The sequence below is a fragment of the Pagrus major genome, chromosome 1, assembly GCF_040436345.1.
Source record: "Pagrus major chromosome 1, Pma_NU_1.0".
Classification (NCBI taxonomy): Eukaryota; Metazoa; Chordata; class Actinopteri; order Spariformes; family Sparidae; genus Pagrus; species Pagrus major.
The window spans coordinates 12,725,712-12,751,290 of record NC_133215.1 but is presented as its reverse complement, the minus strand read 5'-3'; the positions used below and the strand labels follow the sequence as shown (position 1 = coordinate 12,751,290).

Genomic DNA, 25,579 nt, shown 5'->3' with positions numbered 1-25,579 from the left:
TACAAGTGCATCTGAAACCCAACTGCACTAATGTTAAGCGTAATTGCATTTTCCAGTAAAATTGCAGGAAAGTGCATGAAATCGTGTGTGTCCTTTGTTTTATGGGGGAACATTGTGACAGTGCTGGAAAAGTTACAGCAATCTTCCAGGAAGCTCCCCTGGAAATCACTGACTTATGTGTATGTGTGCGTGCTGAGTTAGATTCGACTGCACATGACGTGGGTGGTATGGTTGCACAGTGGTTAGTGCTGTTGCCTCCCAAGAGTTTGCATGTTTCTCCCAAATTCCACAGACAAGCACCTCAGGTGGACTAGACTCTGAATGTCTGATGACGTATAGTATTAGTGAGTGTTTGATAAGGGTTGTGATGTACTTATAATCAATCTTTTATTTTATGTATTCCAAACTCTGAGTGAAAACCAATTCCAAGGTGTCTGCGTTGGTTAATTTTTCAGGAAACATGCAGATATATCTTGCTTAAGTCCTAACAAACAAACAAAGGCCCACAATTTTCTTATTATTTTAGTGTCTTAATGTCCCATCAAATATAAGTTCTTGGTTAACACTTGTTGCAGTAACTTTGACAAGTCTCACTGCTTTACTAAATGTTTGCCCAAAACTTTATTGTCTGTAATGTACTTAATTAGTCCAAGGGCTACACAAATTTCAATAATTGCTAATGAAATCTTTTTACCAATGAGATGATGAGGATAAACAGATGTTTGTGATTAGGAATCTACATTTTAATACAAACACAAACTGTATATTCTATTATCATTACTGTCCAGTGATGAGTTTACTCAAGTACTGTGCTTAAGTAGGTGTACTTTACTTGATTATTTCCATTTTCTGCTCCTTTATACTTCCACTCCACTACATTTATTTCATAATTTTAGTTGCATGCTGCGTCAGAGTCAAAGACCTGCATGTACATGCATGCAAATATATGCATTTTTTTTTTTTTACTTTTGATACTTCAGCACGTTTATTGCCAGAGAATTACTCAATCTCAGATACTCTGAAACTTTTACTCAAGCACTATTTTTCTGGGTGACTTTCATGTTCACCAAAGTAATATTTTATCAAAATATCTTTACTTTTACTTAAGTACTTTTTTACAACACCGTGACTGTCAAGAGAAAAGGCCCAAAATCCTCTGCAGCTCACAGGGACACAAAATGGCGCATATGAGGTGCTTGGTTAAATTGTTTGATAAAGAAAGAATGCATTAGCTGCAGTACAATTTGGAGTCCACAGCCGTGGACCTATTACTATTGCTTAATGTTATGTTTCATGGTTTTCAGGAAGGGAAACGTTTGGGTTCATGTGGGGATGTGAAAATTAACCTCTGCTGCCATCTGCTGGCTAGAGTAGGCTACTGTCATTGCGTTTTCATCTTCACTTAATACTTTTCGAAAACGAGTTAAAACGTTTCACATTTGTTTTGAATAAAAAAAACGATGCTTTACGTAAATTTCAGTGGTATTTTTATTCTTATTTTAAATATATTTTTATGTATAAATCAATCGCCGGAAGTATTTGTCGGGGGCGGGGACGTACGTCACCGGAAACCGGAAGAGGATGAATGAAACAATCGTTGTCATGTAACCTGTAACACCTCTGTGCAGCTGGTACGAGGTCAGCCTGAATTCCTATTTCAAACTTAATTTGAGTTTTTGCATGAAGTGTTTGTGAGCTGTGTTTCTGACAACTGTATTAACACTCGCAGGACGTTTGACGCAACGTTAGCTCAAAGTCCAACAACCAACAGTTTAGTAACTTTGGTGTAGTGGAAGTTATCTAACCGTGTCACAGTTAGCTTGTTTCAACATGAGATACGAAAAGGATAATGTGCAGCCTTTCGGTTAATATAATAACACTGTAGCTATAATGAGGTTAAATATTAAGCACCGGCTCAGTGTTTTTCACCCTGTCTCTCCTCCTAGATGCCACACATTCATCATAAAATGCGACAGCTTGGCTTCTCCCTCCTCCGCCACATCTCTTCCCTTCCCTCCTCAATGACTGTCCCCTCAGTCACCCGGTCACGCTGCCTCCACCGAGGGTTCCTCACCGGTTCCCACCCCTGCCACCGGAGCCCTACCCCGGGTCACAGCTGCCAGCACAGGCGGGGTGTGAGCACAGCCCTCGGGCAGCACATACAGGACCTGAGTGCTCCTGAGCAGAGACTGTTGGATAAACTGTACGAAGGGCTGATCGGAGGACAGCGAGCCTCTCTGGCCGAGTCCATCACTTTGGTGGAGACCCAGCATCCGAGGAAAAAAGAGCTGGCCCAGGTGCTGCTGCAGAGGGTGCTGGCCTACAGGAGGGAGCAGGAGAGTCAAAATGGAGGGAAGCCGGTGGCCTTCAGAGTAGGTGAGTGGTCTGAGTTTGAGTGGCTGAAGGTTTTTTTGAATTTGTATGATTTAATGCAATCCATTACATTTGATCTGACACAAGTTCTACATTTAGGGAGATGACAATGTTCATTTTTTGTTGACATTGTCACATACTATTATGTCGCCCCAGGTTCAATGTGTTTCAGTTTGTTTGTAGTAATTTGATTAAACAAAGCTTAATTTAGAAATGTGCATTTGTGTGCAGAATATAAACTAAGAATAATAATTTCTTTAAAAAGGTTTTGACACGTAACCCCTCTATAGGAAAGAGCCACAGCAATGTACGACTCGTGATATAGAGCTGGGATTTATCACTGTGTTCTTCATGTGTCCTCAACACAGAAACACAGGCTTCTCCTGAATAGTTTTACAGATGGGTTCGCTCAAAAATAATTCGCTCGATCATTATCCACTCACTCTGATGCTGATGGGAAGTAGGAACTTGAGACTTCTAGAGACTTGGATTTAGCCGGATGGAGTTTTGTTTGTTTGTAGTTTTTTTTTTTTAATGTCTTAAAACAAGTCCCCATCTACTTTAGTTGTTAAAAAGGATGCTGCAACACCGATTTGTTGTGAAGCTCCAGAAATGTTTTGTGGACTACTAAACATCACCTGAATTTCCATCGGCATGAGTCTGAGTAGACAATGACAGAATCTTCATTTTTATGTGAACATATTCTTTAACAATACTAGAGGTTTATTGTATGCCATACATTTCTGAACTAAACATTGCACTATAGTTTCTGCAAATAGTGACCACACAGTAGCACTTAACACTTGGTTATTGGCTACTGCATTTTGAAATGCACCTTGACAGCCACAGTTGACTCCTTCCCTCAAGTTTTTACGAACACAGGCTTGTTTCTTCGACTTTTGACCAAAGAACCAAATACACCACATATTTTCATCTGAAGCTGTTGCTGTTGTTAAAATCATTCTCCATGTCCATGTACAAAACAACATGCAGTCAGTGAGAGCAGTGCACTGAACATGAATTTTACATGCAGATGCTCTCTAAACCTTGTCAGTCCAATGATGAGCTGCTTCTTGTGTGGTCATCAGTGTTAGTTTCAATAGTAGTTTCAAACTCACACTGCTCCTCCTCTTCTTCTCCACTTCTTGGTGTCATTTGTTGCTGATTTGATCTCTTTGTTGATTTCTCAGGTCTGTCCGGTCCTCCAGGAGCAGGGAAGTCATCTTTCATCGAGGTGGTGGGCAAGATGTTGACGGCACATGGACATAAAGTTTCAGTGCTGGCTGTTGACCCGTCCTCCTGCACTACAGGAGGTAACATCAGAGATCATACTAGTACTGATGAAGAGTTGGTATTGGGTGCTTTACAATGCACAGTAGTTATAAGTGGGAAATCAACTATAGTATTTGAAGAATCGACAGCAGCAATCCTCCACTAAATTTTATTAACTTTATTCTACAAATTGCCTCATCCGTCTCGTTGCAGGGTCTCTGCTGGGTGATAAGACTCGTATGACTGAACTCTCCAGGGACATGAATGCTTTTATCAGGCCATCTCCGGCCTCAGGAACACTCGGTGGAGTCACTAGAACAACTAATGAGGCCATTGTTCTCTGTGAGGGCGCCGGATATGACATTGTCCTTGTAGAGACCGTAGGTAAGACACTGTGATGTCAAAGTTAATTTTCACTCCAGCTTTAATAATATTTTTATCCCTAGAAGACCGATGTCTTTGAAGTCATAATCTTGGTTTCACCATGTCAGCTGGTTTTCCCTTTTGTAATATACATCGTTTTATATACAAAGTGTACTTTTTGGGATATTTTCTTGTCCTTTAGCTCTCCATCATTTCAAACTGGGGCAAATAATTTCACGATATCTTTAGGCTAAATTGTGAGACACAATATGTATAATTGCCAGGACTGGCAGCAGAACCAAATATGACAACATTTTGACCAAATACCTTGAAATTAATGTTGTGACAATATTGTATGGATGATTATTGGTACTATCCTAAAATATGAACACGTTAACACAATAAGATTTTTAATAAATAATCATCAGTAACTTGGACATCATGACTAAATACAATATATATAACCAGGGGACCTCATGTGATTTAGAAATGATCCCCCACATCTATGTTTCATGCTGCGCACTCCCACAGGTTAAGCGAAGTCTGTATTTCACTTGAATTCACAGTAGTATACCCCACATATGATGTCAAGGCTCTGTGTAACATCAACGTTTCAGAAGCGGAGCGTCTGTTCTTAATAAAGTAGATTAAAGTTGTTTTACCCGCTTTCTGCATGTATTACAAGCATGGATTTGCCTCATCATGACTAATGCTTTGTTGCTGTACTTGAATATGGCAACCATTGGCTGCTAATAATCTTCTCTGTCATTATTAAACATCAATATAGCCAATCTCACAGCACAGCTGTTGACTTCTGTTCAACATATTATGAGCCGCAATCAAATTTCATACTTGTTCAGTTGTCTGGCGGAAGTAAGCAGATGTTAAATAATAATATGACCCAAAATCACAGTGATGCCGATTCGCACAAGACTAATGTAATCACAAGAGCTCTGCGTTTGCGGGACCATGGCAGATAATTTGCAGTGGAACTTTACAAATAAACGGATTAAAATCAGACGATCTCCAAAATGATTGCAAATTACTGGAGGTCCCCAGGTAATACTAGTCTTGAGTTGATAGGGCTGAAGTGGGTAAAGGAAAGTATAACAGTCTGGTAAGTTCAGAAAATTACATCACTTTAATGTAATGAAGCCTTTTAAACCAGGAAAGAACAACAACTGCCGTAGCATGATTGAACTATATCCAAAATCGAAGACAATATGTAGTCTCATATCACAATATAATTCTATAATATTGGTATAATGCCCGGCCCTGTATTAAACCTTTATTTTAAATTGTTGTCAAAAGTTATTTCTTTATAAACAGAAAAATGGCAACTTAGCACAGTGCCACGTGTCCTTTATCCTTTCCTATTTATGTTCATCAGTGCGTCTGTGTATTGAAAAAGAATGTTTCAATAACAATGTCAGAATGACCTTCTTTTGTGTTAACAAAATAAGCCCAATGTCACAAATGCGTCGATGTCCAGTGCTGTTCTACCTTACTACGTTAAAAGAACGTTGCAAAATTAAAGACAGTATAAAGTTAACAAAATTGTATTCAGAAGTCAGGAAATATCTGATCAAAGAATTGGAAATTAAGATAAACAATCTCTGCAAATATTCGTTTGAACATTTAGTCCATTTTGGTACTCAGTGCTTCAGACAGCGTTTGGTCAAGTTCAAAAGAACTTCTGAACAAGACCAACTTAGACCTTACTGTGAATTACTTTTATTTTTCTGCTCTTCATGCATGATGATATTGTAAAATGAAGTCGGCGTTTCAATCTGCAGAATACATCAAATTGTTGGCTCTATATTGTGTGTGTTGTTTTAGATTGAGGATTTTCAGTTTGTCATTGATTTACTTTGCTGTAACAGTACACATCATATTTTGTCCTATTTTCGGTCAGTGGTGACAGTGAAAATCTGTGCTTCGTTCACAGGTGTGGGCCAGTCAGAGTTTGCAGTGGCTGACATGGTTGACATGTTTGTGCTGCTGATTCCACCAGCAGGGGGCGACGAACTTCAGGTCAGTAAAAAAAAAAACATCAATGTCAGACGTTATTTCAAGTGCCACTAACTGGAAGAAAGAGAATATCAAATGTGTTCGGTTTATTAATACTGAAGGTTATGAAGCTGGTTCTGATAGTTGTATTAAAACAGTTTACTGAATATTATTCTTCACTGCTGTTGTCTGCAGAGTGCCCTGGCATGTGTCTTGTGTATTCAGTAACCTTGGAGCAAACTTAAGACAAGGTTGTTTATTTTTGAGCATACATCTTTTTCAGTTAAAGTTTTAGTAGTAATCTTAAAATAGTTTTTGTTTTTTTATTTTATGTAAACATAAGTATGTCAGTCAGTTTATTTATAAGCTAAATTAATGATTTAATTAGCGTCACTCATTAGGATTAATATGGTGATTATTGTGGGACATTAAGCAGCTCGAGTGACATTTGTTTTCATTATTGTAATTATGTCTTAATTGAAACACATTGCCACAGAAACATAAAATTCAACGAACATATAAACGGTAAACATATATTATTCAGATGAGTACAATATTCCGAACAGCTCAGACAGTTTAAAGTGTTTAAACTGGCAGTAGACAACTTTTTTTGGTGTAACTTATCATTCTGAAGTAAATACTGAAAAATGACCCCATCCACATTTTGATTTGTTCGCCGACTTAGCTTTTCGTCTTTTTACCGACCACTCAAAATGCTTTACAGCACAAGTCAGCATTATCCATCTCACACACCGATGATTATGCCTTTGAGCAAATTCAGGGTTCAGTATCTTGCTCAAAGACACTCACACAGGCAGACTGCATTGGTCGGGGACCTTCCGATCAGAAGCTATTGCTCTTCCTCCTGAACCACGGTCGCTCCTTTTCTCCATTATATGACTGAAGTGGAGCAAAAATTACATCTTTGTCAAATAAAGGCAAAACAACAATGACAGCCACTCCAGCCTTGGGTACCCAGCTGGTTACAAACACCTGAACTAAACCTGCACCTCAACAGGTGAAAGGCACTTTTTTCTCACGGCAAATAAGCTCAACTGCTTTCCAGGTTTTGGATCAGTCAGAAGTGGACATCAGTGAGGGACAGACAGCAGATTAAGAAAAAAAAATCTAAACTGGCAGCTGACCACAGTGAATCCATCCATCACTCTGTACACAGATCCCAGTGCAGATTAGGTGTCTAGACATCAGATTTATTTACAGTGTTTTGAGAAGTTAATGGACCCCCCCTCCCCCCCTTTTAATGCCAAAATCTCTGTCCAGGGTATCAAGAGGGGCATCATTGAGCGGGCCGACTTGGTGGTGGTGACGAAGTCAGATGGAGACCTGTTGGTGCCAGCCAGGAGGATCCAGGCTGAGTACACCAGTGCACTCAAGCTGCTCAGGAGACAGTCCAAGTCCTGGAATCCCAAGGTGTGTGTGTGAGAATGACTCTGTGTGTGTGTGTGTGTGTGTGTGTGTCTGTGGTGAGGGAGGGAGGGAGGGAGGGAGGGAGGGAGCCAAAAACAGACTGATTTAGCATTTAAAAAAATCAAAAAGGATAAGTGACAAGTGTTCACCGTTTGACCCACTGGGCGGCCGCAGCAGAAGTAATACTGCTCTGTAGACCCAACAAGCCATCACACTGAGAGGTCAGCTGACCCAGACGAGGGAGGGAGGGGGAGGATGATGATGATGATGGTGATGATGATGGGGATGATGTCACAGCATCATGCTTTCAGTACTGCAGTGTCTCACTCCTCCCCGCATGTCCCAGCTCACCCGCCTGCGTTCCTGGCCTGTCCCTTTGTTTTCCCGGCCCAATGCAGCATCTGCCCACCGGGCAAGCTGCCAGGAAACACCCCCACCTCCTGCCCCTCCTCACCCCCCACTCCCACCCTCCCACTCCCCACTCCTGCTGCTCTGAATACTCTGCTGCTGTGTCATGCATTTCGCTGATTAGAAGCCTGCACACTCGACATAAAAGCTTGATAGGCTGCTCTTCATCGTCTCCTCTCTATATGTTTCTTTACCTTTGCTGACTTGCTCTCTTTTGTGTCTGTCTGTTTGGCCCACCAAAATCTATAATTTAGTCACTCCCGTTCTCTTGTCTTCATCAGTCTGCCTTCTATGGTCTACCTTTTCTGAGCACGAAAGCTTAAAACATGAATGGCATGAATGCTACCTTGATTTCTAACGTAAATAAGTGAGCCCTAATGATCCAGACTCCAGACTTACTTGGAATGAAAGTTTTTTTGGATCCCAGTATCACAAAGCATGTCTCAAAGTGCTGTACACAGAATAAAAACCACATTAGCAAACGCACAAAAATATCTTAAAAGTGAGATAACTTGCATACAAAGCATCAAAAACCGTAATGAAACGGTTTTAACAAAATATTCAAAAAACATACAGAAGTGAGACAACATGTACGTAAACACAGTAGTACATATACATAACCATGCACACTTAGACTGAGTAAAGTTGGATAACTGTAGTTTGGTATTTAGGTCAGACTAAGTGAGTTTGAAGGCGGATGTGAAACGATGTGTTTTAAGGCTGCAACTAACAATTATTTTCTCAGTTGATTGATTTTTTTTGTAATATGAAATGTCAGAATATTGTTTAAAAAAATACCCATGAATTATTCCAAGAGCCAGTGAGACATCTTCAAATGCCTTGTTGTCCAAAATCAAAAGAAACATTCAGTTGACGACGACATCAAACAGAAAAGCAGCGAATCCTCACATTAAAGAAGCTGGAACCAGAGAATATTTGGACTTTTTTCTTCTAGTCTGTGTTAGTGGTGCTTCCTTAAAGGGGCACTCCACCTATACTATATAATGTACTCAGTTTACTCATCACATTAAATACAGCTTAGCCTGTAAAAACAGTTGGACTTCAGTGTCTTCTGTGACACTGGATGAAATTACGTAAATGAAATCTCATCTCAAGACCTGTTTATTCTCAAATTTTTGTAACAATTTCTTGTCTTTAAATATTTGATTATTTTATTTAAATATTTAATTCATATCTTTAACTCCTATCTTGTTTTTGCAACTTCAAAGCACTTTAAAACTTACTTATCAAAGTTTGAGCTTGGAGACTCTGCGTAGAGTTAGCAAGATATTTGAAAGCTGTTTAGAAGGCACGGAGGATCTTGGATTATGGGATTATTAGTGGGATAAGTGTAGGATCTGGTGCCTTTGAAGCTCAATCTGTCTCTTGCCACTCCTTCTGTATTAAAAAAAGTGCAATGCTAAATTGTTAAAGCAGCCCTGTGTTGTCTGTTTAGTCAAGTTACAGCTTTCATAAAAGGTAAATTTATCAAGAGAAAGTAGTTTCACTAAAAACTCTTCACAGTGATGTAGATTACCCAGAAAAGAGGAGACATTGTTTCTGGAAGAACATTTTATTTTAATTAACTTCTTTAATTGCTGTGGGCACAACTAACAAACCTACAGCCGACTCCATTCTTCTAGGGTGGAGGCAGAAATCTCAGACAAATACGGCCTCTTAAAACATGGTATCTGTATGACTAGACACCAGGAGCGGTGTGTTTTCTTTTTTTCTTTTTTCGTTCTGAACTGGCCCTCGGATAATTAGCAGAACGTGCAGTACGGTTAGTCTCACAAAGTTTGATTTCCTGTTTTTGCATCAGACTCAAATCCGACCCCTGTAAAATGATTAACTTAATGATGTAATTAGAGGATTCATAATTGGCTGTTGATCACAGGCCTCCAGTATTTATCAGGCTTGTCACATTCAACCTCGCCGATTGCCAGTTGATGTCAAATTATCTCCAAATGATACATGTAATTTCATTACACTTTAGCAGTCTGGAGATTGTTGAGCATTTGTGGAGATCAACACCGAGGTCTCTCGTCTCTCCTCCAGACTCCCTTTTCTCCTTTTATATTCACAGGACAGAAGGTTAACTTTTATATAAGCAGTTTAATCGGTCCTAAATGTATGTATGGTCTACTCGCTGATGGTCTCGTTTGCGTATGTAGGTTATATAGAGGCATCAGTGTTAAATTGAGAAGGTTTCAACTCCTTGTAGTATGTTGAAGGAAACTCATTACAGCACTCCTAACAATCTTGAACAAACTATGTCATCAAAACAGGACTAAAAATACTATGACAATGGAAAAGTACATATCTGTGTGGATTTCTTCATATTTTCTTTCTCCATTTTTTGCCTTTTATTGGACAGCTTACAGTACAGACACAAACAGGAAGCAAGGAGAGGAATAAAATGGTTTGACATGCAACAACAGTTTTCGGCTGTAATCAAACGTTGTAGTTATCTCTATCAGCCATTTGGCTACCAGGACAACTTGAATGAATGCCCTGACTTTTTTTGTATTCATTAATCTGAGGCACTTTCAGTTCTGTGTCAGCTTTGATTTTTCAACGTTGCCCTGAATTTCATCATGTGCTCTTGAATCTGTAGCAAGCCCTGACAAGAGACGTGGAGTCACTTGTACTTAAAACATAAGTGACATTTATCCCCAGGTTTCATGTGGGAACAAGGTGTTATGAGGAGGCAAATACTCACACGTCTTGTGGAGTGACATGACAGCTTCTTAGAGGATGGAAGTGCATCACTAAAAACATCTTAAACCTTGAAAAAAGCTTGCACCTTTTAATTCTGTCTTTGTCATGAGAAAGTGTAGAAAGAAAAAATAGTTTTTTTTGGTTAAAAATAAAAACATATCCGAGACTTTATATTGTTTATTTGTTTATGCAAAAACACACATTAATCAACAATGACATTCTAAAAATCAGTGAAAATGTGTCAGAGTTAGGTTAAGTGCTAATTTGTACCCGTAGGCTCAATACAACTTAAAAACGGACTTAGTAAATAAAAACAAAATACAAAGTGAAGACACAATAAATAGAAGCACAAAAACTTTGTCTTGACAATTTTAACAAACTATACCATCAAACAAGATTTAAAACACTTATTGACCATTTAATGTGAACCTACAACGCTGTCAGATCATACATCTATGCTTTTTTAATGTTTTTCTTACAAGTCTTTAAGTTTTGTTTTGTTTTGTTGTCATTAGTCGTTGTCCATTTTTGCTGCATCTGAGTGGGACAATACAATCGCCTCTGATAGCCTCCTCCTAAAACTTTACATACAAGATAAATCCAATCCATATAATAAATCCAGAGTACCACCTTATTGCTTTAAATTCACACATGCACCCTCCCCCCCAACTCCCTCCTCAGGTGGTGCGCGCCTCCTCACACACCAGTGAGGGCATCCCGGAGGTCTGGGCCAAGATGGAGTCATACCGGGACACCATGCTAGCCAGCGGTGAATTCCAGGGCCGGCGGAGGGCCCAGCAGAAGGTTTGGATGTGGAGCTTGATCCAAGAGAACGTCCTCCTTCATTTTCAGAATCACCCCAGTGTCAGAGACGCTCTACCCCACCTCGAGGAGAGGGTCACCAAAGGAGCCACCTCCCCAGGCCTGGCTGCTGACCTGCTTCTCAAAGCCTTCTCATCATCATAGTGAACAATGGGGTTGCTCAGTAGGAGAAGGATGGATGCCTCGTGGCTGATCAGGGCCACTCAATGCCAATGAAAGCCAGCACAGCGTGAGAATATGTGATCTTGACTCTGTGATTTGCACAAAAAGAAGCTGTCATGCTCTTTTTAGACTTGATTTGAAATTTAAAACACCTAAGACAGAAATCAGCCCTCCACAGTTTCTGCATGCTTAAATCCTAATCAGGGAAGAGCTGAGAGAGCTGACAGTGGCTGCTTCTTGCCTTTAAGCTTCAAGAAACATCCATATTTGTGGACAGTATAAATAAAGACAGGACAAAATAAAACATTTCAATCATGTTTTACTGTGCTGTGAGATATGTGATGTTACACTGCCAATGGTCGGGGTTTCTACAGCAGATACTAGATATTCTTCTTGAGCAAGAACACTACAGGCCTCGATGAAATGTTTCAATAAGATTGGTATAAATATATTTGGGAGAGGGTTTGCACAATACTCACTTTTATACCATAGATACTGTCATGACGAATACTGTAGTGGAAGTGTGTTCTGTGATGAGCTGTTTTATCTGACATTCTTGCCCCCCCCCCCTCCTCATACAGCGATCAATAATACACACTGTTAGTTGCTTTGATTGGGAGTGATCCGTTTTGGTATCGAGTGCCGAAACTGACGTAATTCACTCGACAATTTACGATAATTTCACACTGGCGTAATTCAACTCAAATATTGGACTGACGTTATCGATCTACTGACGGACTGATCCATATTCCATAGTCTGATTGATTGATTGATTGATTGATTGATTGATTGATTGATTGTCAATTTCCCATCCACAAAATCTACATAGAAATAGTTGATGAATTGCTGTGCACTTGATTTTTCTTTTCAAGTTTTTCAAAACATGGATCAAATAGTTCAAATAAATTGTTTTGGAATACATTTCAATTTAATTGCATTGTTGTATATTTTGCTCTTTTGATAGCAATCATGCAACCTTATACATAATACCACCACCAGCAACAACAGCAGCAATAATAATGATGATAATAATAATAGAATTCATGCACAAAGAGCTCTGGTGTCGGTATTGGCAGATATCCAAAATTCTGGTTACTGAAACTGAAAAAGAAGTTGAATTGTGCAACTCTATTTGTAACCCAGAAAGAAGAGTGTGATGAAGAGATCAGGCTGAGAGAAATGGGATTTGTTATGATCACTCCTTTCTCATGTTGAACTGCCGTGGACATTGCTTTGATAACAAACACCAATTTTCTTGGGAAAAGAAACTGGACCTTCAAAATATGTTTTATTCACTATTTTTTTTCCCTGTGTTGAATATTATATGAAAAGAATGATGTGAATCTTAAATGGATAAATGAATAACATTAAATCTGTCAGTACAGCTGGCCAAGCTCTTCTCTCTCCTCGTGTTTGCTCACGCTATGAAAAAAAGGGCGAGTGATTAATGTTACCTCTACGAATATTAGTCCTGAGATTTGTCAAAGATGTAATGAAATTTTTCTGCACTCTGGAGCCAGAAATGTCAGTGCTAGGTATCCTCTGAACGAGTCAGCTGCACAGTAACTTCTAATTCAGGCACAATTTAATATTGTTAGAATTACCTTCATAATGCACTGCACTCCTGGACACCACCAGAGAACTACAGACAAAGAGGAGAAGTCACACACTCATAACTCTGAAGCAACTTTATTAATTTAAACAGACATGCTGCTTCATTCAGGGTGAAGCAGCTCCAGACTACAGTGTCACTGACACATGCTTGTATCATCTATACAAGGGAATATATCCCAGTATAAGCTTAAAATATCATTGTGACTCTGGGTGACAAATAATCATTTAGTCTATACAATCGACCAACGGCTCAATACCCCCCATAAATTGAGTTTATGATGATCTTAAACAGAGACGCAACAAATCCTTGCGTAGAAGCTGGAACCCCCTGTGGGTGTGAGTTTCTTCAGCCACTAGAGGTCTCCCAAATTCCACTCAGCCCTGGATTCATTATCTTAATGACTGGGCCCTCAGTGCCAACCACCCTCCCCTTCATAACGCCCCCGCCTCCTGCCCTCCATCCATTCTTCATCGAGGTTGCCTAGGGTGCCAGGTCACTCAGAGGTGAGGACATCAGCAGCTGCCACTCTCCTGGAGCACAGGCTGTACTGTAGTCCTCGCCCTTAGTGCCAAACCCTCCTCGACTATTCTCAATCCTCACTGAAAAACAGAAAGTAGCAATGCTGAGCGAGTACAGTACAGAGCACAGAGCAGGAGGGTTGAGTGTGTGACTGTGTGCCTTTCAACCTCAACCCTCTCTTTGTAAATAGGTGAATTCAATACTAATCCACGCTTGTCCTTTGCTGGTGTGCTTTGGAAAATACGGAGCCTGAGCCCCCCGACCGCTGGACGCTCTCCCAGGTCGCTGCTCGTTTGCTCCCGCCTGCGTACAAGAGGAAGAATGCCCCTTGAATGCAGATGGATTCATTAGGTCTGAGTAACACCCTTCTCCTCCATCATGCTGACACAAACACATACACGCTGTAACTGCTCTGGCTTTGCGAAAGGGAACAGTGAGTTCTGCAGCTCTGGACACAGTCCACACACGCACACATGCATATATGTACACACACAGTTGTCTCCAGTGTAAACAACACCATGCGGTTTCACTAAGGAAGATTAACTCAAATGCTGCCGGATCGTGTTCGGCCATTTTAGCCTAAGCACGGGGAATCATCCACATGTGTTAAGCATTTCCCTGGATCTCTTGAATGTAAGCAGAGGACAGAGACTGGCTCTTTGATGAGGTTTTTTCTTGTTTAATCGAGGGGGCTTGCATTGACAGCCTTTCTTTGTGTCAGCAGTCTGAAGTCAGAATGCTTTCCTGGCTCAGGAAAAAACAAAACGGTGCCCTCATACTGTTGTAATAAATCCCCAAAACTCAGCTTTTCCCCCCCGAAACCTCAAAGTCTGAACAATGGGGCCTCGGCGAATGTCAGTAAATACAGCGCGCGTTTCGTTGCACTGACGGACGTCTATGTTTCTCTTCTTGTTGGTTGAGTCAGTGTTATAGTTGGGTTGTTTTCTGGTCAGTCCAGAGCATGAGGGGAGCCTGACACTGAGGGAAATGTCACACTGGCCCTCATACCAGGCTGATCTGGGAGCTCTGTGTGTGAGTGTGACAACCAGTCATGGGCTGCTGATCCATAAAGCCTCACCCCGTCCCTGCCATGTTTGCTCTGCTCCTCACACACAATCACATGCCACCACGCTCACCCACCCTCCCTCCACACACATGAACAACCCCTCCTACACATCTTGTACATACATACATACAAGCCATCCATCCCCTGTCACACGCACACACTCATGCACCCTCACTCGCCGCCTTGCCTTCTCGCCCACCCCGGCCGCTCCGCCCCGACTCGGCTGGCTGCACTGCTGTCTCTCTGTAGTGACAGATGAGTGTGTGAGAAGCATTTCCTCCAGGCTCGGGGCTCGCTTTCAAGACGGCTGCAAAACGATACAAGGAGCCACACGCTAATGGGGTTGGAGAGCTGCAGCGAAGCCCTGAGTGTGTGTGAGCGCGCGCTTCTAGATGTAACACCCCACTCATTATGCTGCTCTGATGGGTCACTGTGCAGCCTCTTTATAAGAAGACCCTTATGGCGACATGTCTTATTATATCAACTGCTGAGATGGATGTTAATACCGGGCTGCACTGTGCATGCTGCGTGCTCTCTAGCCTGTAGAGTGATGAGACGTGGTTGGTATTCGGAGTGCGTCTCATTGCATGGGCTAATTCTATTTAACCTGGTGAAGTCTGCTAGATGGTACGGTCAGAATGCCCCAAGGAGGCCAGTATGTACCTCTGCTTTATTACCCACCTGAGGAGGCTCGCTCTCCCACACATGCACACTCCACTGTTTGCTATGTGTAATTTACTGGGCAGCCTGTGGGCCAGGCCTTCATCTGCAGGAAGGCGCGAATAGAGCCTTGGCGCCAGTAATTGGACTTTAGAACTGATTGGGGAACTTGATTGACCCCCGGTAATGGATTTGAGTGAATAATTATTTGTAGTTATGGTTGGAAGATGATATCAGGGAGAGAGAGACCAATCCCACCAGTGTGACTCACCCCTGCCGCCAGAGCAGAACGCTGCCAGCACTCAATTAATGAAATCCAGCTGCTCAGACTCCCCACGTGTAGTGGCTGATCAAAAAAACACACAGGGGTCTGGTCAGAAAAAGGGTTATCTTCATCCAACCTTTCCCTTTCGCACAACCGGCAGCCTGTGGCCCATCACAATAGTGATTATAAAATCTTCTCCACTCCAGGTACAAGACATTAAGGCTGATAATGTCTCCATTATTTTTTAACTGCCTGTGGCAGTGCTCAGCACAGCCCACGGCAGCCATGTTAATGAGACCTCTCAAGATGGCAGGCAGCGCCTCCTCAGGACACAAAATGCAATCACTCTTAATCCAGCACTTTAATTGCTGGCCAAGCCTGCCTAAGTGAATTCAGCTGTTCCATCTCTGCAGGCGAGTGGCTGCACATCGAGAACGCTCCAACATCATACTCTCAAAGATAAACTGTGCTTCAAAACAAATGGGAAGTGATGCGAGGTGGTCCGTCTTGTTAAAAAGCGAGGCTTGTTTTTTCTGGTTTGAGGGTGTCACACTGAGACTGAGAGCTCAGAAAGCACCGGCCGGATTTTTTTCTTCTCTTCCCTCATTGCCTTTACGCATAATTTTGAGCTCTCTTCAGAGGCTTGAAAAGGTAATATGCAGGGAGAACAGCAGCCACCTTCCGTACCTTCCCTCTTTTATCTTCCTTTCTTTGCTCCTTGATTGACCCACTTGCTCCCACATCATTATCCTCACAGCTCCCCTCACCACAGTAAAGTTCTCTTCTCCCTCTCACTCTCCTGCCTTCATCCTTCCACCAGTCTTGCTGTCATATGTCCCTGTCCCCCTTCTCTCCCCCTTCCTCGCTCCCTCCGTGTGACCCCTCATTGCCCTCTTGCCAGTCTCTATTATTTCTGGCTGCCCAGTGGCCTGGTCAGGCTGGTGCTCCGGGGCTCCAGGCAGCCCGTGTTATGACAGGTAACACCGGGCCGCACACTCTCTCTGGTAACACGTGGAGGTCAGCCTGTCATACCTGTCCACGGATCCGCTGTGCACACACACGCACATGTGCGCACACACACAAATGCCATGATACACTGTGTATGGATAACTGCCAGACAGCCCTGGCCGTAACCTTAGATTCAGCAAAAGTGAGCGATGAGGCTCAGTGGAGTAGAAATACACCTTTTCCCATTCTGTTCCTTTGTGCTTGCAAAACAATGTCTTTTTTTCTAAAGGTCTTTACATGATGTGTTGCTTTTACAGCCTTGGCAACCAGTAGGAATGTTGTAGTTGTTCCTGTTTAGCACAGAGGAGGAGGATTTAACTGGATAGTGGCTGTTAACTACCGCTAGACTCCTCTCTCCTGGCATGGCCTGCTCCCTGTGTTAATGACCACTCACAGTTGCTGCCCTGAGGGGGCTGCAGGACAGAGTCAGCCAACATCAGACCCTCACAGCACCTCCAAGACCATCTGCTCAAACAACAGAAAATATGTTCCACATGTTATTTGTCTTCTGCCGCCATTGTTTTTGGCTTGTAGGAAGAGACAGCAAGTTACAATTTGTTTCATTCATAACAATTTTTAATGGAATGGGATTGCTTCAGCAGAGGGTCCAAGCCCACTCCCTGAATGCATTTCCTGCTCATGATGTCTCATTTCTGTCCAGCTGCCCTCAATCAACTAGTGAATAGCCAAGTTTTGTAAGGTTCAGGGCCAGTAATGAGAACAGTCATCCTCTAGCCGACCGAACAAGCTCTGTCCACCCCGGACAAGATGGTAGCGCCCCGGTAGTCGATCAGCGGTTGTTGTAACCGTGGCATGTTCCTGGCTCCCCGTCTGATCCAGGGCAGTGCCCCACAATACCAGGCCTGTGAGGGCCAAGGGGCCGGCATGGGTTTGTCACGCCAGGTTGACATTTCGGGGAGCTTTGCCAGGACCACAGCACATTTCGTCCTCCTGGACAAGTGGTGTGGGAGCGAACATGTCAACTCGGGCAGATGGGCAGGCGTCAGTGCCAACCGCACTGGACCGTACCGGACCGCTGGCCTGGCAACTGTCTGCCAGCCAGTCAGACGTAGCGCTTCCTGGCACATAGTGAGGAGGCAGGTGTCTCCCTCTAGCAGCGAGCTCTGGGAACATGTGTTTCTGCAGACAGTGTGTGAGACGGTGAAGAAAAGATCAAACTGTATAACTTATTGCAACATAAAATAATTGACTTTATTATAATTTAAAAATAATTGAATGTACTATATCATCTAATATATTTATTTTGTGTGTATGCAGTCGAAATTTGACAAATTATTGAAACAAACAAGACAGAGCAGAGACAGCATGGGAAGGTAAAATAAGAAAACCCAAACTCAAATCAGACCACTCTACTTTCAAGCAACTCTCTGAATTTTATATTATGGAAGTCTAGGGCTGCCAATACTGAAATGAAATTTGGTTTTAAAAAAGAGAAGAGCTATAATTGCAGTATGTTTGTTTTTAATCAACTCTTTAGACTGAAAAATACCCCTTCACATGTGAACACATGGTGAGTTGGAAATGCACACAATTCTCACAATTTTAGGCGCTAAAATACTACTTTAGATATTATATACATGGATTCTGGGTAAATTATACAGTCACAGCACCACAAGAGGTAGCGATATTATTGGCCAATTTATCTTACCTGTTCAAAAAGTATGACAATTACTTTAATTTGTATTATAATCGATATTCATTTCTTAATTTCTTCAACAACAAAAAAACTCTTCCCCATCACTTTCATAAAGTGTAAAGTACCTACAGCCAGACTAAAATAATTTTTAAAAACTAAATTTAAAACATAAAAGTCATTCAGATCCATGTGTCTCAAGTCAAGTCAAATCACGAGTGTTAAACTTCCAAGTCAAGCCTCAAGTCGTTTGTTTTTCTGTCATGTCAATCGAGTTGACTGAAGTCCACAGTGTCCACATCTCTGCTTCTGATTGGTGCATTTTGGACCCATCCAATGATTTCAATGCTTGACTTTGGCAGAATTTACAAAATGGGTTTGAGGGAATCCCGACGTTAATACATGTCTGAATAAAGCGTTTCATTTTTACTAGAATTGAGCAAAAAATCTGTTCAAGTTTGTAATTTAATTTCCATATTTTAGCCTGCACATTGTCTGCGAATTTGAAAAGAAAACCTCAAGTTTACATGTCATTTCATTACATTTGTGTAATGCGCTAAATAAACACAAACTTGCGAATGGAGTTTTAATTTTAAAAGTGCAACATGTAAGAATTGGCCACCTGTCAAAACAAATAGGGGGCAGCATATCACCAGAGTAACTGCTACCTACTGCTAACTGTAGCTGCTGTTAGCTACAGTAGTTAGCTAAGTTAGCAGATCAGCTAGCGATCCAGACTGGGACAGGACAGGCTTTTGCTAGCTGGCTGGCATGCTAACTTCAGTAGATATCTCTTCAACATAACACAGATGTCATATTATGAAAACTGTTATTTCTTCACATTCTGTTGATAAATTTTCTTACATATTGTACATTTAATTTTCATTTATTTCACTTTTTAAAACAATAAATAATAGAAATACAAATGTATGTTTTTTATTTTGACATGCACACAAATATGGAAATAAAACCTGATTGGATTATTAAATTTCAGCATTGGCAGCCCTGCTCTTCCATAATAGTGTGTGTCTTATTTTTAGTATATGTCAGCTGTAATCATCCTAATGTATTACTGCGAGCAATATATCTGTCAGTTCAGGGGTAACCAGAAAAACTGCAAAAAGAAAACAGGCCTATGCTTTATGGTCAAGGATGATTTGTGAGTTCACGTACATACATGTTTGGATTTTTACACACAACTAACACAATCCCATTATCTGTGTTAACATACACACACCTGTGCTTCTGTAGGAGTAAGCCTGTGTTTGTTGCACATCGTAGCCAGGCCCGCTTGGAGGGAGGGCCATTAATCTTAGCTAAATCAAATAAATCAAGTGCACTTTAGAAAAGAGCTGTCAGTGTAATTGTTGTGATAGCCATTCCCGGGCTACTCCAGGGGGAGCTCTATTGAAAATTGTGCCAGGGAATGCACACTCACCGCCGTCCAAAAAAATGCAAGGGGCTCTGAGGAAAGATATAGCCGAGGCTGCCCTCTGAATGAAGACATCTGAGGCTACTCAGCAACATGATGAACACTGCTGAGAGTGATGAGATTGAAGTCTGCAGCCATGTTGCTGTGGAGTCCATCATGGTGGGATGTTCGCACAAGGCCGCCGCAGCGTAGCAGGACCCATCTTTGTGTTTGATCTTCCCCGATGTTAAATGTGACCAAAACGTCCCTAATGCTCTGCTCGGCCGTTAAACAATTTCGCTCAAGAGAAAGATCAAACCTAATCTCCAGCTCCGTCCTGTGCATCTGTGCAGAAAGAGCACAATTTGGTATTTACATTTAAAAGAACGCTCAACCCTTTCAAGGAAACCATATTGGTAGTTGCGGGGATGAGACAACGGAGATAAAAATGGGGATGGAAAGAGCAGCATGTGAAAAGGCTGCCCTGCCCTCGGCTTCCTTCGCAACCAATGAGGGTTAAATGACTATCTGGGCACCTTGGCAACCATTTCTGTCGCCCTTCGTCTTCTTCTTCCTCTAATTTGGCTGTGAACAGGTTGCGTCGGTCGATCAATCATGTCTTTTACGTCTCTGTCAAGAAAAAATCTGCTATGAAAGAGTCTTGAAATATGTCTGTACGTGTGAACAACTTAGATTTTTCTTTCACCCAATCCTTTTATTGTTTACTTTATTACACGTCCTCTCAAGCTAAATATTCCTTCTACATGTTTCTCAAGGTTCCAGCAGATGGTGCCAAACTGTGTGTGTTTGTGTTAACAAAAAAATAAGAAAGAAGTGAGTGTTACTGAGTGAGTGTGTGTGTGCTAGTTGATGCCTTTAAGTGTGCGTCTTTGTGCGAGAGCGTTCTTGAAAGATGAAGAGAGCCACTGTCACTCACCTTCACATCAGGTACCACAATAACCAGCCGAGCGGAGGAGCACGACTAAAGGCTTTTTAGATAAAAGACTAAACAGTATTTATTCCACGTTTTGAGGAGAGAATATTGTGATCACAAGCACAGCAGTCGTTTGTGCAGATGAAGGGTCAGGGTACTCGTATAATCTTATTTATAAAGTTAAAGTTAAAAATATGTATCAACTTCAGTTTTTCTTTGGAAGAAAACCTGCACAAAATCCTTCCTATTGAGGACACGTAACACAATCCACTCCTGCCTTCAGCCCTACACAAAACCTCCCCCAACGTGAAGAGTAACAAAGTAAAAGTAACAGAAAGGCTTGAAAAAAGATGCAAAGACATGGATGGATGCGATTTCTGTTAATTTGTTTGACCCACTCTCGTCTCAAATGAGAATGGATGGAGGGATTCCCGATGTCCTGATTGGAAGATGGATGAGTGTGCAGCTATGGCTTTAATTGATTGAAGACAGGAATTCAGTTTAGGGATAATTGAATCATGGAAATCATTAAAAGCTCAAGTGCAGGAGATAATTAGGAGAGCTAACCAGGTTGTAATCAACCCTCGGTACAAATCATCTTTAGGAGACGGACAAAAAGGAGCTTGTTATCCTGCAATATTGAAGCTTTCATGACAGCTGATGTAAAACACCAACCCGCTCTCTTTGCACTTAAAGGCACGTTTAAGCGCTTTGAAGCTGCTTCTTTTCGGGTGACTCGGATCGTATTTATTAATAAATGACTGGTGTGTTTTAATATTTCCGTTTACTTTTTTTGCCTAATTGGTCTCCAGGCCGGTTTTCCCTGCTGCAGATTCCCAGGGTCAGCCGGAGGTCAGCGCTCTACTTCATTACTCCATCCAGGGAAATGAGGAGCCTGATTAGTTTGGGCTTGACCTTGGGCTATTCTGTTAAGCTCTCTCCAACCGAATCTCCTCACTTCAGATCTCGGCAGACTTGAATCATTGAAATCATCGTATCTCGAAGAGAAAAACAAGGGCGTGTGTGGATATAAAATTACCATCTTGTTGCCATTCAGTTGGAGAGATTTTACTCCGAGAATCTGTTGGCAACATCTTTAGTTTCAGTGTCACAGGAGATGTGGATGAAGTGTTACCCATAGAAACCAAGTAACCTATGGCTGGTGACTGTCATAGAGTGCCATGGTAACAGCAGAGCCCTAACTACAGGGGAGCTGGCTGGCTTGTGTCCTATCTATTTCAAAGACATGATCGTACTTAAGTAGAGCTGCTCTCCCACTGCCCATTACCATCCTCCTCCTGCTCCTCCTCCCCTTCCTCTCTTCTATAATGTGTTTGTCATCCAGTTGGAGTGGCCGAGCAGTAGCTTTATATTTGAGGCAGCACCCAGCAGGGGGGTATGATCTGCCCCCCCCTGCTGATTCAGGCCGCCCTAAGTCTGGGATGTGCCAGGCCCAGGGACTTGTGGGTAATTCTCCTCCCCCTCCACCCCCCAAAAAAACACCCCCTGCAGTGCTTCCCGAATCAGATTGCCGCTGACCCCCGCCGAGTGATGTCTCACCCCAGAGAACGGGGGAACAGGCGCAGCGGGGGGCCGGGCAGGCAGTGATGCTATGCCCCTGGGCTGGGCACCAAACATGCATGTAAATACACGTCCCACCATGCGTGTCCGACCTGATGTAGAGCGGCGAGTGAGTGGCACACCACACGATCATCGCCCCCCTGGATTACCTCAGGTGTGGATTGTCTTTTCTTGAACCTGACGTCTTTGTTTTGCATAAAACTGCACATCTCCAGCAGCCTGTGCAGACTTGTACAACATCTACGCACCATTAAGGACTGAATAAACATGGAATTTCATATTCACCAATTCATTTTGGTGCCTTTTTTTTTTTCTGTCCAAAGATGAATAGATTTATGAATCAACAAGCAGCCTCAGCGGAGCTTTATTCTTTGCAGTTTTAGCCCTGGCTTCAACCCATGCCAAATCGATTCCAGAGGTCATTTTCTTCCTTCATTTTCTCTTTCCCGTGTGCCACTGGTCCTGCTCTGCAGCCCGAACTGAAGGCTGTCTATGGCAGGACTTTGTGTGTTTATTTTCTCTGTTGGAGCAAAAAAAAAAAAAGAAAGAAGGAGATCTGTCTCCACTTAGCGAAGCCTCGGCTCCTTCACAGGGTAAAAGCCTCGATGGTGAGGGAGGGGAGGGGGAGTCTTGATGCTGAGTGATGCATGAATGGAGTTTACTGTAAAAGAAGGGGAAAAAAAGGAGAGGGCAGTGAAGAATGAGGAGGTAAACATGGGAGGAGGGGCATAAAGGGAGAGATCCTGTGTGATAGGAAGGTGTACAGTATATGGAGGTATAAAGAGGGGGTGGGGGGGAGTGCTGAGGTAGATGTAGTGAGCAAAACAGAGAGAAAAAGAGACAGAGAGAGAGAGAGAGAGGCCAGGCAGCTGGGAGCTCCCACAGACACGCACTTCTGTCTAAGCAGCTTTCCTCTCAGGGCAGGGTCACGGCGGGTCACGGCGGGATTACACTTTTGGCAAACAAGAGGGAGCTCCTCTCTCACAAAGCCGTGCACGACTCCCCCATGACTCTCAGCAGCTGTAATAAAGCCAAGGCAGCCTGAACCTTCAAACAAAAAGCTAACACGCTATCGATCGACAGCGGCCAACTTTCGCGAGGTGGTGTCGAAAGGTCGACATTGTGCAGACAGCTCGGGCCGGGGTGAAGGGCTATTACTGGGATGAGGGAAAACTCCAGCGTTTAGTCTGATCACAGAAATTCCTCACTTTTAGTTGACAATTTCAGCAAACCGTCAGCGCAGGAGTGGAGTTATTGTTATTGTCGTCTAAAAAAACAAAAAAAACAGCCCCGGCGTGTACAGTGCGATATTTCAAATCAGAAAATCCAAATGAGGTTTTTCTATCCTTTCAATCAATAGCCATCCCCTGCAGTGCCTGCATGTCTCTTCACTTCCTAATCAACACTTCCACTCATGGGGAGGTCAGACGAGCAGGCGCACAAGTGCCCCGAGCGCTGCTTTGAACTTAATTAAGCAGCTTTAAACACAGTCGAAAAGATTCATTATTACACAGGCAAGATGAGCAGCGAGATGAGAACACGGCCCCTTCAACCGGAGGAGAGTCGGCTTCGGCTGGCTGTTGAACCCACATGGGTCAACACTGAGGGGCGCAGAGATGGAGGTCCCGTCAGCAAGGACTTGCCAAATCCCTACAGGGCTCCTCTTTTCTTAACAGCTCAAATCTCACTCTTGACTTAGCACATGGCGTGGATGAGACTGGATGCAGACGTGAACAGTGGTGTTATCCGTTAAAGCAGCAAAATAAAAGAGAAAGAGAGGTAAAAGATGGAGGCGTTCATGTAGGCAGGAAGGCTGCAGCGTGCCACCAGGGTGCTGTGAGGCAGGGCCTGTTAAAGGAGAGCTCCAGACCAAGGTGTTCTGTAGCTCGGGGGCTAACGGTGATAAATGAGTCCCTTAATGTCGGCAAACACTTTATCTCTGCTTCATCTGTTTTCATTAGGCAGGGCCAACCTTTGGCTGGGCGAGAACGTGCTGTAACTTTCATTACTACAACACAGAAAGGAGAGGGAGAGAGACCTCCCATCGGTCTAATAAAAACACCAGCTAGACACCATGACAGATCCTATTCCTTATTATTATGATGGCACGCCACCGTTATAAATTAGACAATGCTGTGTCCCTCAAAGATGATCACTGCTCTTTCCTCTACCGTCTCCCCGCTGAATCATATCTGCTCTTTTCTGCTGCTCTCATTGGTCTGAAACATGCTTTTCTGAGCTTTTCTCAGCCTTTTTTTATGTCTTTACTTGCTATCCTCTCTGAGAGGAATATTGAGAGGCCACCAAGGCTTTTTGCAGGATTTGAGGTTATGTATGCAGTCCTTGTGAGCTGATTTGCATGTGAGGAACCTAGTCAGAGCTGGGTAATATTCAATTTGACCTCCAGTGTGATCTTACAATAATATGATCATTTTCTGTTACTATTTTACGCTGTTGTTCCAGTTAATTTAAATAAAATGATATTGAGCATTAAGGCTGAACAGTTGTTCAATATCCAAATTGCAGGAGCTGCAGTACCAATGAAGCGTTGTGGTGCTACAGAGCAGGGATGCAGCGATACACCAGTTTTAAGGTATACCGTGATATAAAACTTGACGCTTATCGTACCGTCTGCATTTGCTTAACTGAGGTATTGGATTCTACCGTGTCAGGTGTTTGTTCAACCCAAAAAAACCTTTTATTTTCATTCTTTTCAGGGTTATTATAACTGATAATAACAATAAGTGCTTGAAACCCTGATATTTTCAGGGATAGTTATCGAACCTCGAAAATCTCTCAACCCGACTAGAGTTTCCCCCTGCTTAAAAAATATCCTATTTTCCAGATGTGAGAGAACATGTTTGTTTGGTACATCATTATTTTTATTTTTTTCCAGCGACAAAATGAAATGCAACAATTACGATTTTCACTAAAATCATGACTCACAAGTCGCAATCACAGCATCCGTCAAAATAATTTGAATATTATTTTTAAACATATTGTAGGTCCCTCATATTATGTTTTCAGGTTTTTGTTTTACATAATTGAATTATTTTTTCCTACAAGTCAAAATGTTACAGTTAAGTGATATATATATATATATATATATATATATATATATAGATATATTTCATATGTTGCAAAGGAGGTTATGTTTTCACCTGTTTCCGTTTGTTTGTTGGTTTGTCAGCAGGATTACACAAAAATTACTAAACAGATTTACACGAAACTTGGATGGAGGGTGTGTCTCAGCCCAGGACAGACCCCATTAACTTTTGGCACGGATCCAGGTATTTCTTCTTATTTT

General features: G+C 42.2%; 1 protein-coding gene across 1 annotated transcript; it reads left to right on the top strand.

Moving 5' to 3' along the window:
• The first annotated feature begins 1,615 nt into the window (after window positions 1–1,615).
• Window positions 1,616–12,956, top strand: mmaa (metabolism of cobalamin associated A). The gene is made up of 7 exons (XM_073478571.1): window positions 1,616–1,631; window positions 1,947–2,376; window positions 3,564–3,686; window positions 3,859–4,029; window positions 5,957–6,042; window positions 7,300–7,449; window positions 11,257–12,956. The coding sequence occupies exons 2-7, from the start codon at window positions 1,947–1,949 to the stop codon at window positions 11,539–11,541; spliced, it is 1,245 nt and encodes a 414-aa protein (XP_073334672.1). The 5' UTR covers window positions 1,616–1,631; the 3' UTR covers window positions 11,542–12,956.
• The last annotated feature ends 12,623 nt before the right edge of the window (window positions 12,957–25,579 follow it).